This window comes from Macadamia integrifolia, chromosome 1 (assembly GCF_013358625.1).
Source record: "Macadamia integrifolia cultivar HAES 741 chromosome 1, SCU_Mint_v3, whole genome shotgun sequence".
Taxonomy (NCBI): Eukaryota; Viridiplantae; Streptophyta; class Magnoliopsida; order Proteales; family Proteaceae; genus Macadamia; species Macadamia integrifolia.
In genome coordinates this window covers 34,334,958-34,353,600 of record NC_056557.1, presented here as the reverse complement: position 1 = coordinate 34,353,600, position 18,643 = coordinate 34,334,958, and the positions used below count along the sequence as shown (strand labels likewise).

Here is an 18,643-nt window from a genome sequence, read left to right as displayed (position 1 = left end):
AAAAAAAAAAAAAAAAAAAAACATGACCATCCATAGATCAATAATAATTCATTAATTCAAGAAATTACAATTGCTATCTTTTCTGATTAATTTTTTATATGTATTAATTCAAGAATATATGATTTGCTTTCCTCATAGATATGGAAGGAGCGAAGGAAACTAATGTGAAAGAAGCTCCTGTTTCTTTCATGAAAAGTGAAGGGGCATCATCAGTGCAGGAAAACAGAAATCCCGTTTCACCGGAAAGTAAATCGTCGTCGTCGTCGTCGTCGTCATCCTCGTCAAAGGGAAACATTAATCCTGTTTCTCCAGACAGTAAAGTGCTATTGGAGGACATTCCTAATCTAACAGAAGAAAACTATAAGGATTGGAAAGATAAGATGGAAAAAAACTTGAAGGCCAGAGGACTGTGGGATTATGTCATTGGAGCAAAAAATGAACCTGAAAATACTTCCAGCAATGAATATAGAATTTGGAAGCGGAAATGTGAAGAGATTGCACTTAGATTCTATTTAAAGTGTGGACCGAAGCCTCGACCATATATTGCACGACTAGACGTCACACTTTTTTGGAGCCAATTAGATGCCATGTATCAGTTCACTTATCCAACAGAAACAACAGGTAAGTAATTAATTTAATTAAACACTTAAAAAAGAGTTTAATTTTAACTGTAATTAATGCATTCTATTCTTAATTGGCAGCTGGGGGGATAACAAGGAGGAGGACAATTTACACATGGTGTTTGCCTTTTTACAATGCTATTGTTGATGGAAATTGGAAAACAGTTTCTATGTTCCTCTCTAAAAATAAGGGACTTCTTACAGCCAGGCTCACAACAGAAGGAGAACTTCCACTTCATGTGGCAGTTAAAAAAAGGAAAAGTTGAAATTGCAAAGGAATTGATGAAGATGATGTCTACAGAAGATCTATCAAGAAAAGAAAAAGATTACAACAGAACAGTCCTCCATATTGCTGTTGTAAGTGGGAACAAAGAGATGGTGAAGGCCATTGTAGAAAAGGATGAGAAACTAGTGATGATCAAAAGCAAATTCTACCGCAATCGCATCCCAATTGCCGAAGCTGCACTCTTTGGCCACAAAGATGTGGTGAATTATCTTTACCCGATCACCATACATTATGATCAGGATCATGACCACAATATTGATCATGACGAAGAAGAACGTGAAAAAACTAGAGCTTCAATTCTTACTTCTCTAATTTTTGGTGATTTCTTTGGTAAGTAGTGACTATTTATATCTATCTTTTCTTTTCTAAATTTCTGCATTCTATCTCATCATTATCACTGTTCTTAAAACAAGCTTGAAGAGAGTCTCTTAACTCAGGACCAGAATTGAATGATGATGATCCATTTTGCACTTATTTTGTCATTTTGATTTGATCCACTTATTAGAGATTAAGATGTGAAAATTTGTTAGGATATCCTATATCAGTCATATGGGGGCTGATCCCACATCGATTAATTTCATAAGAGATTTAATGTGGATTGATATGGTCTTGGATTCCCTCACCTTATAATCCGTCATGAGATTGAGTTCTTTCAAGTCCACATAAATATATATATATATATATATATTTGGTCTTTTCATTTATTAACAACTTTCACCTTTTCTATTAAATTAGTGAATCAAATTAAAAAAAACACAATTTAATTGCAAGAGTACTTTTTTTTTTTTTAAATTTATTTTAGGGGCTAAAGCTTTCAAGTCCAAATGACGAACTATGGATTTGAAGCCTAATAATAAGATATTGTCTCCCCTTCTATCTTTTCGTGAGACAATATTAGACTAAACTTTAGGCGATATTGATGGTATTCTTTTGCTGAACTTTTAATGTTTTGGGTTTTAAAACACTAACCAATGGAAGGTTGGCTTTCCCAAATTCAAAAGAATTTTAATAATTTTTTTTTTTTTCTGTAGGACAAGCTTTTGATCTACTAAAGAAATATCCGCGCTTAATCTTGATCAAAGATTACGACGATAGGACAGTCATGGAAGCACTCTCAGCGAGGCCTACTGCATTTAAAAGTTCATTACCAACCAAAAGTGTTGGGACCTTGGGATATTATTTCCTCTACTCTTGTAAGTATTTTCTATCATCAATCCCTTCTTTTATCACTCTACTCTTAATCTAAATAAAGGTAGAAGCGGGGTTCCCAACAGTTTGTTGGGGAATTTTTATGGGAGCAGTTTCTAAACCAAGGATTATGTACTATACATGATAATAGTACATACTCGCTTGATGTAGGTTAAATGGGGATGTAATTTTGTGAACTAGTATACCCTAGCAAGCAAGGCTATATGTAAAATGACATATATATATATATATATATATAAAGAAAAGTTAAATTAAAAAAGAAAACTTATTACATCAATGTTTGGACTGGAGATGTTAATGTTAGATAAATTGTTCACGGCTCTATGTGTTAGACAAACCATAAGGAATACCACGTCGTCAGTAAGACGCCTGAGCTAAAAGGGTGTTAGTGTTAGTGTTAGTGTTTCATATATGTCCAAAAACGATGATGATGTGGTCAAAAGGCCACGGTGTGGTATTTCCTTCAAAAATTAGTTTTACTATTTCCCTTGAGTTACTTCAAATGTCTCCAATGCTCTAGCCTTCCAATTTTGATTGCATTAGTCCAAAATGTAGGCTTTCACACTTGCCTAAATTTTTTTTCCAGTCAACACATAATTAGCAAATAATAAGACAATCTCCCATTACAAAAGATGCAGAAAGCCCAGGCTGAATTTTTATTTAAAGTATTTGATATGCTCGAACTAATAAGGATAGTAAAAATTATCTGATATGCTCGAACTAATAAGCGATAGTTTAGAATGGGGAAAGCTGGAATGGTGGGGTTAAAGAAAGGGGGGGGGGGGGGGGTAGAGATCACCTGTTGTTTTGTTGGGGACAAGTAGGTCTTTCCACTGGTTTGTAGAGGATAGAATAAAATAAGGGTTTGGATTAGTCTTTTTGAAAATAATGTTATTTCCATGTGTCCAAATAAAGTAGTAGATAATGATAAAATTAATGAAGAAAGTGGAAATATTATTAGTAGGTATAGTATTGGAGTAAAAGAAATACATAATCAACTTATGAAAAGAGATAGCAGAAAAGTTCTAATATATATGATAATCACTTGAACCACACCCCAATATTAAAATTTTATTTAAAGTATCTGATATGCTCGAACTAATAAGGGATAGTTTAGAATGGGGTAAGCTGGAATGGTGGGGTTAAAGAGGGAAGAGATCACCTGTTGTTTTTGTTGGGAGACCTAGCAGGTCTATCCACTGGTTTGCGGAAGATAGAATAAATGAGGGTTTGGATTAGTCTTTTTGAGAATAATGTTATTTCCAAGTGTCCAAATAAAATAGCAAATAATGATAAAATTAATGAAGAAAGTGAAAATATTATTAGTAGGTATATTATTGGAGTTAAGGAAATACATAATCAAATTATTAAAAGAGATAGCAGAAAGGTTTTAATATATATAATAATCACTCAAACTACACACCAATATCAAAAGGTTAACCAACTTTTGGTGCCTCAAATTGAAGGATATGTACAACACACAACACAACACACTCGATGCGGGACTAAACCCACATACCCAACACACACAATGATGTGTTTTTTATTTTAAAGAAAATGCTGAAATCTTCTACAAACTCTGAACCATCCCACCACCATACCTACAGACAAAAAATTTAGAAGTCCACATGTAAGTGGTTGTGATGGTCAGTAAGTGTTACACACACACACAAAAAAAAAAAAAAAAAAAGAAGAAGAGAAAAGAAAAGAAAAGAAAAGAAAAAAAAGGTTAGTAAGTTTTGAACAAAGGTTTGGAATTTGATTCATAGTGGTAATGTTGCTGTATTCTCTTTGACATATATTCTTAAAATTCCAATCTGATACCTGTACTTTGTGATTGACGACTTTTATGAGATAAAGAAAGACTTCTCTAGGATCCGGCTCTTCTCTTTAGTCTCAATTGTTCAGGTCTTACCCATACTTACTTGAGTGATTGACACGTGTTCATAAGTCATCCAACGGCTATGCTTATTTCCACATAATAACCATCCATCCTAAGATTGCTAATCCATACCCGATTGTTTCCAAGGCTGAAGGTGATCATAAGTTAAAAGGAATTCGTGTTCGTGGCTGCACTCCTCCTATCACCCATCTACTGTTCACAGATGATTGTCTTCTTTTCTCTGAGCTCAACCTTCAGAACATTACCTCTCTCAAGACTTGCCTTGAAGTTTATTGTAAAGCAAGTGGCCAGCAGATCAACACGAAGAAGTCATGCCTGAATTTCAGCCCAAAAACTCCAATCAAGTTTATACGGTGGTTTTCTCGAGTTTTGAAAATACCCTATGGCGATGGTCCGGCCAAATACCTTGGGCTGCCATTAAGTTTTGGTGTATCGAAGGCTAAGGTATTTAAGGAGTTTACTCTGAAGACTAGCAACAGGGTTCAAGGGTGGAAGAATCAACTATTGTCACATGCGGGTCGAGAAACCTTGATCAAATCTGTTGCTTGCTCTTTATCTACTTACGCGGCTTCCCACTTTTCACTCCTTGTGTCTCATCATAATTTGGTTCGCAAAACCATGTCCAACTTTTTCTGGGGACAAAAAGGGGAGGAGAAGAAGATACATTGGATCTCTTGGTCCAGATTGTGCAGATCAAAAGAAATGGGTGGTTTGGGGTTACGAGATCCTATCCTCCAAAATAGGGCGTCTTTGGCTAAGGTTGCTTGGAGATTGTGGAAAGAACCAAATTCTATGTGGGCTACCCTCATGAAGGCCATATACTTCCCCAAAAAAGATTTTCTTAATGCTTCCTCTGGTTCTCATCCATCATGGGGTTGGCGCAGTATCCTAATAGGAAGAGATGTTCTTCAGCAAGGTCTCCTATGGCAAGTTGGTACCGGAGTTGACATTGACATATGGAACTCAAATTTTGTACCCTCTTCTCCATCATTTCAGATTATTCATCATCGTCCTATTCACTGCCCGATTTCAAAGGTTTCAGAGCTCATTGATAGTGACAATCAAAGATGGAGGGAGGACATTCTCAATCTATATTTTCACCCTGAATATAAATCTCGGATCACAAAAATCAACCTAAGTCTATTCCCGCATGCTGACCGATTATTCTGGAGTGGTGATAAATCAAGGAATTTCTCCATTAAGTCAACATACCATTTGTTATCCAACCTTCAAGAAGGACAACGCCAAACTCAAGCCTCTTCCTCTCGGTGTCACGAATGGAATCAAATTAGGCCTACGACATGGAAGAAAATCTGGACTTGTAAAGCCCCTCTGAAGATGAAGTTTTTATTGTGGCATATGTGTGCTCAAGGGATTGCATCAGGGGAAGGGCTAATGAAGCGACAACTTCAAGTAGATCCGAGCTGCGTTCGGTGTGGAGCTATAGTGGAGTCTAGTGATCATATTCTGCTAGAATGCCCTTTCGCTAAAGCTACTTGGTTTGGGAGTTCTCTATCATTTATTGCTCCTCAAGATGAAAGCCCCAAATTGTTTAAAGTGCTTGAGCAATGGGATAAGATGAATTTCCCCTCTAAGAAGATCAAGATGGAGATATTAAGCCTTTTCACACATATCTGCTTGTATTTGTGCACAACTAGGAGGTTTTCTCTAAGACGGAACAGATGTATATGGATTTCTGGATGACTGTTGACACCACCTCTACTCCATCGGGTAGTCCACCAAACAAGGCCGCAGGGTGGAAAGGGCCTCCTCAGGGATGGCTTACTTTGAATTGTGACGCAGCATTACTTTTGGAGAACCATGAAGGAGGGATTGAATGTATCAGTCGTGACCACAATTGCTTACCGGTTTGGGATCTTTCTGAACCACTTTGCTTCATAGATAGCTTATCGGGGGAGGCCTTAGCGGTGCGCACTGGCTTAGTTTGGGCAGTTGAGCAATGCATCCCTTCAATTATTATTGAGTCCAATAACAATGGCATAATCAACTACATCAACTCTACTGATCAAGTTATACAGGCTGGGGTTCTTGGGATCATCAGCGATATTCGCTTATTGGCGACCAAAATTTCTCAATGTTCTTTTGGTCACATATTTAGGGAGACAAATTATATTGCCGATACTCTAGCACGAAAGGCAATGTCTCTAGCATGTAAGAAAAGCTGGCCAATTTCCACTCCGTGGCTACTTGATCTATGTAATGAGGAAGCCATTGGCTCCTCATGCAACCCTATTCAATAAAGTTTCCTCTTGCCCAAAAAAAAAAAAAAAAAAAAAAAAAAAACCTAAATCCCGCGCTCGCTTCTCTTCCATTATCTTTCTCTCCCAAAAATTAGAATGGCCTAAATGCTGAGAACTTCGAATAGAGACGCCGAGGTTGAATGCGAAGGAGAACCAAAGCTAGAACTTCGTGACCACAGCGAAGGAGAACGCGAGAGAGGTAAGATCTTCAAAGCAGATCTGCTACTCTTCCATTCTCTTCTCTCACAAACTGTCGATCCTTGAAACGCAAAGGACAACATCAAACAGAGGTGTCGTATTCCTCCCTGAGGGACTGGAGGGTCAAGTGGAGAAGGAGGTGCCGAGAGCTTCTACCCATTTCTACAGCTCGGTGTTGTGGTTTTCTTCAAAGAGATAAAATTAATCCCCCCCTTTTTTTTTGTGTGTGTTTCTTGGATCTATCTAGAATGGAACCTTGTTAGCCAAATACTACAACTCGCTGTCACAACCAGAGTAAATAATAGCATATTACTGTCAAAATATAGCACAACTGTTGGATGACTCATGGACACAGGTCAATTGTTCGGGTAGCAATAGGCAAGACCTAGGCGATTGACACAAAGGAAAGGAGTCGGATCCATCCCTATCCCCTAAAAATAGGGTTATGTATGGACGTGGAGAATGCTAGACGTTCGACATTCCTTCTCCCTTTTTCATATACATAGAAAAAAAAAAAAAGAAAAGCTGCCAGATTACATAGCCTTATGCCCAAACACATGAGTGACATGATGATACACTCACGCATTGTGGGATTGTTAACAAATGTACATACACATGCTTTTTGAATCATTTTCATGATCTATGAATCCAATTCAATCATGATTCATCATATAGATCGCTAGTTCACCACTTTCTACTTAACCATATTCCAATACAAAATTCCCTTTAGGAATATTAATATAGTTGGGCCAATTCTACATGTTATTTATTTATTTTTAAAATGCAGTGCTAGATGTTCATGTTGATGCCAAAAATGAATGCTGGCGTACAAGAGGAGACGTGGAAGATTCCTTGACTGCCAACAGAGACAGCACTCAGCTAGGTGCTCTCTCTCTCTCTCTCTCTCTCTCTCTCTCTGTGGCTGTGGGTGACGCTTCCAATTACTGGTGAAATAGGCCAAAATAAGCATACGCCTAGGGTCTACATTGTAATGTGGTCAGGGCCCAAACAAGGACCAGCTACGAAATTTGCTTGGCATCCCTTTCCGGACGAAGGCCTGGCCTTAATTCAGCTTGAACTCATGAATTTGACATACCTTACAAATTTTAATTTATAAATTTCATAGACTCCGTTTGGTTGCAGAGGGAAGGGAAGTTAAGTTTTCATACTTTAAAAAGAAATGTTTATACTCCTTACCCCATATGATTGTATAAACTATTTAATTTTTTTAACCATATTTAATAATGATATATTTTATATGTAATTTTTATTTTACATATTATAGTAAATGATTTTGAATGCAAAGTAAAAGTGAAATTTTATAACCAAATATAGAATGATTTGAAATTAATGTTAAAGTCACATGGGTCATGGGTGATGACTACATATATTTCTTTTTTAAGTGTGAAAAATTTCCCTCCCTTTAATTCCCTTTACAACCAAACATAGCCTAAGGTAGGTAACATATACACACTTAGGTTGTTATTTATATTCTTCCAAGTTTCAATAACATTTTAATGTTTGAAGAAAAAATAATATTCAGTTGGTGATAAGGAATATCTGCTAGTGTCTGTCGTAAGAGTCGTAACCTACAGGTTACCGGTGGACCAGTCCTGATGATGCACCCATTCATAGCCCTACACGTGTCCTGATTGTGTGCCTGACAATCAATTTGCCTAAAGATGAGAATGAAATACAAATTATATTATATACTAGCTAACCATAGGCTTTCCCAAGTATTGTAATATCCCCAATAATTAAAAACATTTCATTATGATGATGCAGGAAATATGATGATGCGTGGTAGGCTATCCACACATGTTTTTGAGTTTTGCAAGGGTCTATGGTTGCGCTTCCATGGGCTATTTCAGAATGGGCTTATTAAACTAGGTGAGAAAATTGAGATCGAATCATCAATACTACCCCCAATCCCCATGCCATGCTATACATAATCATCTATATCATAATGGTCTCACTTATTGCATCCTTATAATTAATTAAAGCCTATCATGGATGCATGGAAGTTAACTCTTGGCTGCCTATATAAACGTAGCGAGAGAGAGAGAGAGAGAGAGAGAGAGAGAGAGAGAGGAACTTTACCTGATAGTGTTGCATTCGTCCGGACATCTGGGAAAATGGAATCATGCTATGAAAAGACACCTATGTTTTGATTCCACTTTGCCATATGTCTGGGTGTAAGCAACCCTATCGTGCAGCGTTCTCTCTCTCTCTCTCTCTCTCTCTCTCTCTCTCTCTATATATATATATATATGGAAACTAGCAAAATTACTTGCACGTGTAGCTCTATGTTTTATTTTTTATTTCAATCATATATCATATCAATTAAAGCAATTAGCCATGTGATTTTGAGAAAGGGAGAGAGACGGTATGGGGATGAGGCAAGGAAGATGGAGGAATAACTTAACAAAAAAAAGAAGATCAAGGGATAAGGAATTCATGAAGAAAATATACCATAAAAGATATTTGAGAGAGATAATTGAAACTTAAAATATTAGTAGTTCAATCAGGTTCTCAAAACCAAATTTGGTTGGCTGGACCCATATATAAGAAAAAAGAAAGTAAGAAATAGAGAATACAAAATTGTCAAGTAGAGATAAGATTTTTTATTTTTCTGGGTAGAGATATGAACTTTTGAGAGAGAGAGAGAGGAGTTAATTTTAGAGAGTATTTTGTTTTTGATAACGAATTTAGAGAGTATTTGGAAAAGGTAAAATTATCAAGTAAAAGATTTGCCACTTCGTGCTTTTATTTAATAGTATGATGTATATTGCTATGTAGTGCCTGGTTGCAAGCACATCTATGAGGAGAAGTTGAAGCATTATGGAGCTTCTGAGTTACTAAAAGAACTATGGAGGAAGATAGTATTAGAACTTGATAACATGAACCATGTGGAGAATGTAATGGTTACATCAATGTTTCGAGCAACTGAAAATGGGTGTTTTGAATTTATCGAAGAATGTATCAACCACTGTCCTCATGTTCTATTGAACTTGAAAATAGCTGATGGCCGAACGGTATTTCATTTCGCAATTAGCTACCGCCAGGAAAAGATTTACAGGCTTATCAATCATCTGGACCCATCATCGACGAATGATCTTGCACGAACGGCGGATAACTCAAAAAACTGGATGTCACATCTAGCTGCAAAAAAAGCACCTATTGAGAGGCTCAATCAAGTTCCTGGTGCAGCTCTCCAAATGCAACGTGAGCTACTCTGGTATAAGGTCTGAGATTTCTTGATCCTTAATTAATTGCTTCTTCTTTCATACATGGTACATGCATGTCGAGTTTTTTCTTATTCCCTTACACTTGATGACCAAGTAATTTTATAGTCAACTTTGTTTTTGAGTTAAAAGCAACGACAATTGCATACTATGTAAGTACACATATAGGTGGACGGCTATGATTTATGTAGCCAACCCTATTTAGTTGGGATAACACTGAATTGTTTTTGTTGTTGATGTATAAGTATCCATTATCAAAGTGAAGATAGTTCCCTCACCCTAAATCCCTTTCAATCACAACAATGGAGAAAAAAAAATAAGAGTTAACTCTCAAAAAACTGACGAATACATAGTTGCTTTAATTTTAGAACAAATAGGTGAATTAAAGGTGATCAAGATAGATTAGGAAAGTTTCCTTACCATTAGATTCCTATGTAAATTAAATTGTTTAAAAGGAAAAATGTTGACAAAACACCCTCATCACCTAATAACCTGCCTAGATTTTATGTCATTGCAATTCTAGTCATCATGCATGTATGTGTTAATTTTAGCATTTCTTTTTATTTATTTATTCTAGTTTTTCTTTATTTTAGGAAGTGGAAAGTATTATGTACACCAATGCTCTTGTTATAAACAAAGATAAGAAAACATCAAGAATATTATTCACGGAGGAGCATAAAGACCTAGTAAAAGAAGGAGCAACTTGGTTGAAGGAAACATCGACACAATGTATGGTGGTAGCAACACTAATCACTACAATTATGTTTCAAGCAGTATTTACAGTACCAAGTCATACAACAGGAGGAGGAGAAGCCAATAATTACATACAAGGCAAGTTTCCAATACTTTTTGTTGTATCAAATATATTGGCACTTTGCTCTTCAGTCGCTTCTATGTTGGTGTTTCTAGCCATAATTACTTCACGATATGCTGAAGAAGACTTCTTGTCGACTCTGCCTCGAATGTTGATGTTGGGCCTTTTATTTCTCTTTGTCTCTATTGTGGGGATGATGACAGCCTTTGTGTCAGCCATCTTATTTATGCTTCGCTTCAAGGTTCGTATATGGGGCTTCTTTCCCATTGTTTTTCTTGCAAGTGTCTCAGTCACTATTTATGCTTTGGTGGAACTTCCCTTATTCATACAATTGATGTTTACCACATCTTCATCAGCTGTCTTCGGGAAGAGAAATTCGAATAAACATTCATGAATAGGTGTAATAGTACTTTACCATTGGTGTAGAGGGAACAACAAGAGGTGCAATGTGTAATAAAGTATAAAGTGTGTCTTGTTTGTTATAAATTTAAACCTTTGATTTCAATGGTTGTAGAGGGAAGAAAACATAAAAAAAGTGCAATTTGTATTCATGTATAAATTATGTCTTTGTTTGTTATAAACCTTTGAGTCGATTGGTTGAAATCAATTTATGAGGAGAAGAACGCTTTCTTTTTGCACTTCCTATGCCCAATGGATGAGTGAAAAGACTACCCCGCCTCACCTCCCCTCCATGGTTGATACATTTGTCACTCCCATTGGCCTGTGTTTTGGTGTAGTAACTGCATGACTAGGCAGCATCCCCTCTCCCTTAATTTATTTATGTCATTAGTGATATTTTAAAATGCGAAGAAGATATGCTTTTAGTTATAAGGTCTAAGGTCTGGGTATGATTGCACTTTAACCCTACTAGCTTGCACCTTCTCAAAGTTTTATTTTAGAGAAAATTGTGTTGCCACCCCCTGAACTTTGGTCCTTATTCAACGCCACCCCCTGGACTTTTCGAAACGTCAAAGCCACCCCCTAAAAATTCAAAAAATTCTAAATCGGTCCCTGCTGCTAGCCGACCGTGTTAAATGAATGAAAATCGGTTAGTTTTTTATAATATACCCAAAATACCCCCACCTATTGTGAGAGGACAATATTGCCCTCTCTTTTATTTGCATCTTCTAAACCCATCTCCCATCTCTCATCTCACTCCTCTCATTCACTCGGTCGGACAAGAAGAAGAAGACGACGACGGTACGATAACCTAGATTAAGAAGCAAAATTTCAGGATACTGACATAGTGAAGAATCCAAATTAATTACTGAATTACAAAGAGTTGCTCTTTGTTTAAGCACGGTAGGCTTCTAAGGTGAAGTGTCTAAAGAAGCAGCAGCAGAAGAAGAAGAACCGATTTAGCAAGGCTTGCCGATCTTGCAGTTGAGTGCACCAGCAAAGCGGGTTAGCCTAGTGACAAAGGTGCCGGGCTTTGGCCTGATCAAGTCTTTGTTGGAGAAGAGCTTCTTCTTGAATGGGGATCCCGATTGCACGAAAAAGGCACCGTTCATCATCAGATCACCCTCAGATCTCCAACACCAGTTCTTCCAAACATCCTCCCCTTCGTAATCCCTCTTGGTCACCTCCTTTGCTGCCGTTGTGGGTGGAGCGATGAAGCGGTTGCCTTGGCTGATGATGGTTGGGTGTTGGCTGCCACCAATGGCGTACATTTGCCAGTGTGTGTAATCATTGTTCAAAACGTGGACGAATCCTCATCGGACCCTCGGCATCCTCTGAACTAATCCCCTCCCGAAGTGGTTGAATGCTACCGTGATCTGCATTTTCTCGTCAGCGGCGTGGCTGTCACTTGCGCCGAACAGCATCGCTTGTTCACATAACTCACCAGCATCAGTGAGTCGACTCAGAATTAGTTAAGTTCGTTGAAAAATCAGTTAGTTATGTTCAAGTCACCTCGTTGTGGCTAGTGAAATGGTTATTGGAGAGGGTAATGGCGGTGGAACCCATGATGGCATCGATGAGGCCGTCCTTGCAACGGGACATGGACATATGGTCGGCCCAGACGTTGGTGGAGCCGAAGATAGAGATGTCGTCGCCGTCGCTACCACTGCGCTGGCCGTAGTGGTCGACAGAGTCACGGATGAGGCCGCCACCGCTAGCGTAGATGTCGTGGATATGAAGGTTAGTGAGGATGACGTTGTCGACGAATTGTAGAGTAATGCCAGCGCCGTTGGCGATGTGGACGTGGGCGCCACGGCCTTCGATGGTCTCGTGGGAGGTTATCATAAGCTCCTCGCTGAGACGGATGACCATGTCGTGGGCGAAGACAACTGTTGGGCGTCGAAGGGGGGAGAGCTTTGCACGCCGGAGGGGGGAGAATCGCAAGCCAGAGGGATGGATCGAGTTGCAGGTTACCGTACCGTCGTCATCATCTTCTTCTTCTTGTCCGACCAGAGTGAGTGAGAGGAGTGAGATGAGAGATGGGAGATGGGTTTAGAAGATGCAAATAAAAGAGAGGGCAATATTGTCCTCTCACAATAGGTGGGGGTATTTTGGGTATATTATAAAAAAACTAATCGGTTTTCATTCATTTAACAAGGTCGGCTAACAGCAGGGACCGATTTGAAATTTTTTGAATTTTTAGGGGGTGGCTTTGACGTTTCGAAAAGTCCAGGGGGTGGCGTTGAATAAGGACCAAAGTTCAGGGGTGGCAATGCAATTTTCTCTTTATTTTATTATAAGTGATTAAGAAATCCAAATATCAGAATCATCTTAAGCTTATCATATAAAGGAATTATATAAAAGTCCAAAAATAATATATATTACACAATACATCTTCCAGATTTTGGTCCGTCTGTTATTGACTTTACTTTTATACCCCCAAAACAATGAGGTGGCACCATGAGGGAAAGCCTAACCATGTAATTTCCATCCAACCTCCCTCCGACCTCCCGCATCTCGATCCGCGACCCCTCTCTACCCCGCCCCGGCTCCACTTCCCCTAACCATGTAATTCAGGCTTGCTGTAATTCTGAGTTCATCATGTGTTCTAATCCAAAAGAAAATGACTAACTTTGCTATATATATATTTTTTTTGGTAAGGACTAACTTTGCTATTTTATGATGTTGAAGTTGAGAGAGAGAGAGAGAGAGAGAGAGAGAGAGAGAGAGGTTTTGAAATTGAAATTTGAATGGTGTTATTTATATTTAAAAAAACAATGGTTTTATTTATCATTCACTTATCTGGTTTCCCCAAGAAATTTTTATTGGGGCAATTACTATCATTCCTTTACACTTAGCCTACATTTACTAATATTTCCTTATCTTCAACTTTTTTTTTCTTGATACTCTCTTATATTCAAACTTTTACATTCCTTCTCCCCTGATGTTTTAAAATACCCAAATTATCTCACCTTTTCACTTATTAACTGGGGAAGTGGGAGGTAACGAGGCAAGAGAGATGGAGTTGGAGATGAATAACCGAGAGGGGGAGAGAGATGTGAGGGTCTTCTTGATAGAATTGGGTGGGGATAAGCGAGGATGGCGAGGGGTTGCAAGGCAAAAGTAGGTGGTAGGGTGGGTGAGTGGGTTGTGGAGAGAGGAAAGGGAATAATTGACGGTTGCCTTGTTTTGTCTTTGCAGAAGAAAAAAGAAGAAAAGGGGAACAAAGACATTTAGTAGGTGAAAAAGAGAGGGAATTTATACATTGTAAAATAGCAAAGGAGAAGGAGATGTAAAAGTTTTAATATGGAGGAGTGTTAGATATATATATATATATATATATTTTTTTTTTTAAGGCCATCCACACTCTTAGCATCTACTCTTCAGGCAGAGGTTACAACTGCAACTAGTGCACTATGCACTACATCTGTGATAGTGATTGTCTTTTTTTTTTTTTTTTTTTAATTTATTTCTAGAACACTCTATAGCAAAAAACAAGGAGCTGAACTCTTCTTACTTGATGGAAACGTGAAAACGGAGTATTATTCGATAATTAAAATACTGCTAAAAGCTTAAATAGAATTTGAAACAAACTGTAACTCCTAAAATACAACAATACTCCTCAACATAAGCAATAAACCTGACTCCTAAAAACATAGGTCTTTAAGTGACCATTGTTATTAACTAAACTTCCTATAGACCTGGTCTCCACTAGCCATTACAAAGACTTTGTTTTTCTCCACAATCGTCCAAGTTCTCCTTAATGGTAGGAGTTGGTTGGCAGTGAATCTCAACATGCTCTATCCATTTCCTTTCCCAATCTTCTCTGCATCCCTCCAAGTCCGACTTGCAAATCCTTATCCCAATTAAGCCTCATCTTCACGTCATCTTTCCGCATTGCCGCTTGCTGCGGATTCCATGGTGTCTAGGGCTATCGCGTATAGGTAAAGTAGTAGCTATAAAATGCTAATAAAGGAACAATGCACTGTAGTCATTGGTGGATGGTGAGGTGGTTATAGTGGGCCTAGGTCCCATCATGAACCATGCACATGATCTTTCAGCAACGCATGGCAGCAAGGGCTGCTCGTCTTCCCACACAGAAGTCGGGGTCCATCACCTAAAGCTAACCATCTATATAGCTGCAGGTTCGATGCAGTGAGGCAGGGGAAGCAGTTGGGAAGCAGAGTTAGGAAGAGGGATTGACCAATTGAATAGGGGTGCGACGTGGTGGGGCTGGAGTGGGGGGAGGGGAGCCATGGGGGAGGGCGTTGAGTTGCAGGCAGGCCATGGGGTGGGGACAGGGAGTCGTAAGAGAGAGAGAGAGAGCCAAAGCCAGAGCCAAAGCTAGAGTAGTAGCCAGCGATGGAGGGAAGTGAGAGTGGGAGAGCCCAATATGGGGAAGAAGGAAGTTGGCGAGGATCGAAGAGGGAGATGGATAGGATCATAGGCAGGGAAAAAGTACAGAAAACCACTTTAAAAAAAAAAAAAAAACTGAATTAGAGGTGAAACAAGGCAGAAAACCACTTAAAACTCCTGGCAAACTGAGTCCAGTGAATCTTCATGCTCCCAATTCACTTACGCTTTTTAACGGAATAGTGTAAATAAAGAAGAAAATAAGAATCCCAACAAACACGGAAAGTGTATTCTCCTTTGATTCGGTTGGCAGTCTCATTCCTATTAAAACACTAGATATTACCTTAATTTTTTTTTATACCCTCTCTCTCCCCTTTGTTCCCCTTTGATTTCGCTGGTAATCTAATTCCTATTAAAACACTAGAGATTATTTTAATACCCAGCACTACCACCATCGCCGCCCACCCTCTCTCTGTCTCTCTCCTTTCTTCGTCAACACTCTCTCAACTATGTTAAGAGTGAAGGAGAAGGAGAAGAAGAGAGAGAGAGAGAGAGAGAGAGAGATAGAGAGAGAGAGAGAGGTAAAATAAGAAAATAAAATAATCTCTTATGACTTATGTGTTATAAGAAGAAAGAAATTACAAAACGGAATCAAAGCAGCAATTACCTTTTATTGGGGTCATTTCCTTTACATTTGTAAATCTTTAGAATATTTGAAAATAGGATAATAAGTAGTTACCATTCGATCAAGGGTTTAACAAATGTCAACGTATCAATGTACGTGAATTGGGAGTCCTACTTTACTTAGGTGAAGATTCACCGGACTCGGCAAACTTAGGTCCCAAAACTCAACCTAGGCCCAATTTTGTCGGGCTCATGCCAACCCAGTCTGACCTTAATTGATTTTGATTGGGTTGGGTTGGCCCTGATTTTTGTCAGGGTTTGGTTAACCTTGATTGACCATGTTTTTGCCATTCGTGGGTTATACATTAAATAAAAAAAAACACCAATAAATCAAATGATCAGTAAGCAATTAAAATTGTGGAGTGCAACACAATAATAGATGTTCAGAACAAGTGACCATAATAATCAATGAACAAGATTGTATTATTTTGAATAAAAGGATTTGATGATAGTCCTAAATTATATTTCATAAATCAAGGTTAACCCTGACCTAGGGTTAGTGTTTTTCAACCCTAATCCACCCTTAATGTCAAAATTCTTAACCCAAGCCCCAATCGGGCTTAGGGTGGGCCATGACAGGTACAAGCCATCAAGATCCAAACTTACACCGCTAAATTGAAAGATAAAATAATTACATGGGTAAACATTAAAAGAAAATATGAATACAATCTTCTGTTATAACCACCTTGTTTACAAACAAATTATCCTTTTAAATTTTGAGAGAAGTGGGACCGAAAGACCCATTGGCTAGACAATCTCAAACTTTTGGCCAGGCTAGACTAGGTCTATGTTTCTTCCAGGCTGGTCATAAAATGTTGTATATACATCATACTAGGCCTAAAGAAGCTGGAGGCATTAAATAATTGTCTCAGCCCTTATATATTATCCAATCAATTATATTGGGTTTACTTCTTAAAGCACAAATTGTAGGACCATAGGAACAGAAGTTGTAAGATTTAGATCCTGCTAGAACCCCCAATTCAACATCTGACAATTTGGAGGATTTGGACACGTACCCCAACACATTAAAGCACACCTTTAGATCCTCTCAACCATTGGATCGATGCTTGTTGAGATGCCCAACGGCTGAGCGTCTGGAGAAGATTTGAGTCCAAAGTGCTTCCCCCATCAAAAGGACTAAATCACTGAAATAGATCTAAATGTTAAAACCTAGATCTTGGATTTGAAAAGCTCCATTGTACTCCCAAATCATAGTTTTCCTCATAGATTGTCCCTTAAGGCACTGTTTTTTTCATGAAATGATATATTACATAAAATCTTCCTTGGGGTAATTTTATTTATTTATTTATTTAATTTTATTATTATTATTATTTTTTATATTTCTTTCTTTTGGTATTTTTTGTTTATAACATAGTGAAAAATTATATTTTATAGGAATTTTTTTTCTACCTTTTACATGAAAATAAACGGAGTGTTAGGAAAACTTAATTTAGCATCTTGAATTAGAAGTTCTAACGTGCCTTACAAGTGAGGAAGAGATTACTAAGGAGGTTGATATCCCTTCCTTAACAGTCTTACTCTATAAAGTATTGGCTGTTATGATGATGCTATTCGATTCCTTCCTCTTTAACAAAATAGAAAGATTTATAAACCTTTATTCATCTCCCTCTTTATCTTTTGATGTTTCAGTCAGGAATTAGACACCTTGAGTGGAGCAGAAGCATTGCTTTACTTACAAAGACACGGTATAATCTCATTAAAGTTATCAAATGGCTTCTTACATATGGGTATTTTTTCTTTTGGATGCACTTTTTTTTTTTTTTGGAAATTTCCTGAAGTAACTTCTGGAGAAATAAAACACAGAAAACGACTGTGGCTCTTGCATTCACTATAAATATATTGGAGCGGAAATGGTCCAATTCCATTTTGGCTTTCGAGAATACTTCACAAAAGCACTAGCAGGCTGCTGGGAGTTGAGGAACGGGCCATTACAATATTGCTACAGCTTCTACTGCCAGTGAACTCTCATTAGGAGTAAGAAGAATCCTTCACGCCTTTTATTTATTTATTTTTTTGAAGAGGTGTTACTAACTACTAATAACCTGTTTTCCTTCTTTGACTTCAGCAAATTTACATGAAAAATAAATTACCTTTTTTTTTTTTTTGAGGGTATATGCATTATTATTTATGGGAAAATTTCTTGATGTGCATCACTAGCTAGCTCTGCCTGAAACCGATTGTTCTTGAGTCTCCTTCAACAAGCAGTATTACAGGTTCACATATGAATAAATGACATACAAGTTTGGCCAGGTATTACTTCATTTTGGTAATTTTTTTTTTTTTTTGGTTCAAGTTCAAGGGCCTATTGCCCATTACATAATAGACCCACATAGGGGTCATGTAAAGACCCATAGAGGAATCAACAGGGACCTGAGAGGAGTTGATCAAGTGACCAACTCTCAAACAAGTATTTTGCTGAACATTGCAAACTGTCAAACCAAGGCCCAAGTGTGCTATTGGGTTTTGTTACATTTTGGGCCACTCGGTTAATCAATTTTGATGCCATGTGTTAGTCTGATTAATTACCAGGCAAGTACTCTACTGTTTCATTGTTTTACTTTGACATACTCAAAATAGTTCTCGACAGCCATCGATATCGGTGCAGGTAACTGAAACTCCCTTCTTTTACACAAAAAAAAAAAAAAAAAAA

The 18,643-nt window shown here is 37.9% G+C and overlaps 2 protein-coding genes and 1 pseudogene across 5 annotated transcripts in view; 2 read left to right on the top strand and 1 right to left on the bottom strand.

The window, feature by feature from the left end:
* The window catches only part of LOC122075047, a 12,794-nt gene extending 1,652 nt beyond the window's left edge, over nt 1–11,142 (top strand). Inside the window, exons 2-9 of one of the 2 annotated variants that reach the window (XM_042639981.1) lie at nt 139–621; nt 702–1,236; nt 1,938–2,099; nt 7,265–7,360; nt 8,263–8,367; nt 9,277–9,722; nt 10,316–10,777; nt 10,893–11,142. In XM_042639981.1, coding sequence (XP_042495915.1) covers nt 756–1,236; nt 1,938–2,099; nt 7,265–7,360; nt 8,263–8,367; nt 9,277–9,722; nt 10,316–10,777; nt 10,893–10,934 — 1,794 coding nt within the window. In that variant the 5' untranslated portion in view covers nt 139–621; nt 702–755 and the 3' untranslated portion in view covers nt 10,935–11,142. Of the gene's footprint in view, nt 1–138; nt 622–701; nt 1,237–1,937; nt 2,100–7,264; nt 7,361–8,262; nt 8,368–9,276; nt 9,723–10,315 lie in introns of both variants that reach the window. The other variant, XM_042639979.1, reaches the window with a different exon arrangement.
* Nucleotides 11,143–11,854: 712 nt separating this feature from the next.
* On the bottom strand, nt 11,855–14,833 carry LOC122073435 (annotated as a pseudogene).
* A 3,027-nt stretch (nt 14,834–17,860) lies between these two features.
* The window catches only part of LOC122091996, a 13,315-nt gene continuing 12,532 nt past the window's right edge, over nt 17,861–18,643 (top strand). For 2 of the 3 annotated variants that reach the window (XM_042662680.1, XM_042662309.1), the window contains exons 1-2: nt 17,861–17,967; nt 18,151–18,243. The gene's annotated coding sequence lies outside the window, so the exon portion shown is untranslated. The remainder of the gene's footprint in view (nt 17,968–18,150; nt 18,244–18,643) is intronic. The other variant, XM_042662622.1, reaches the window with a different exon arrangement.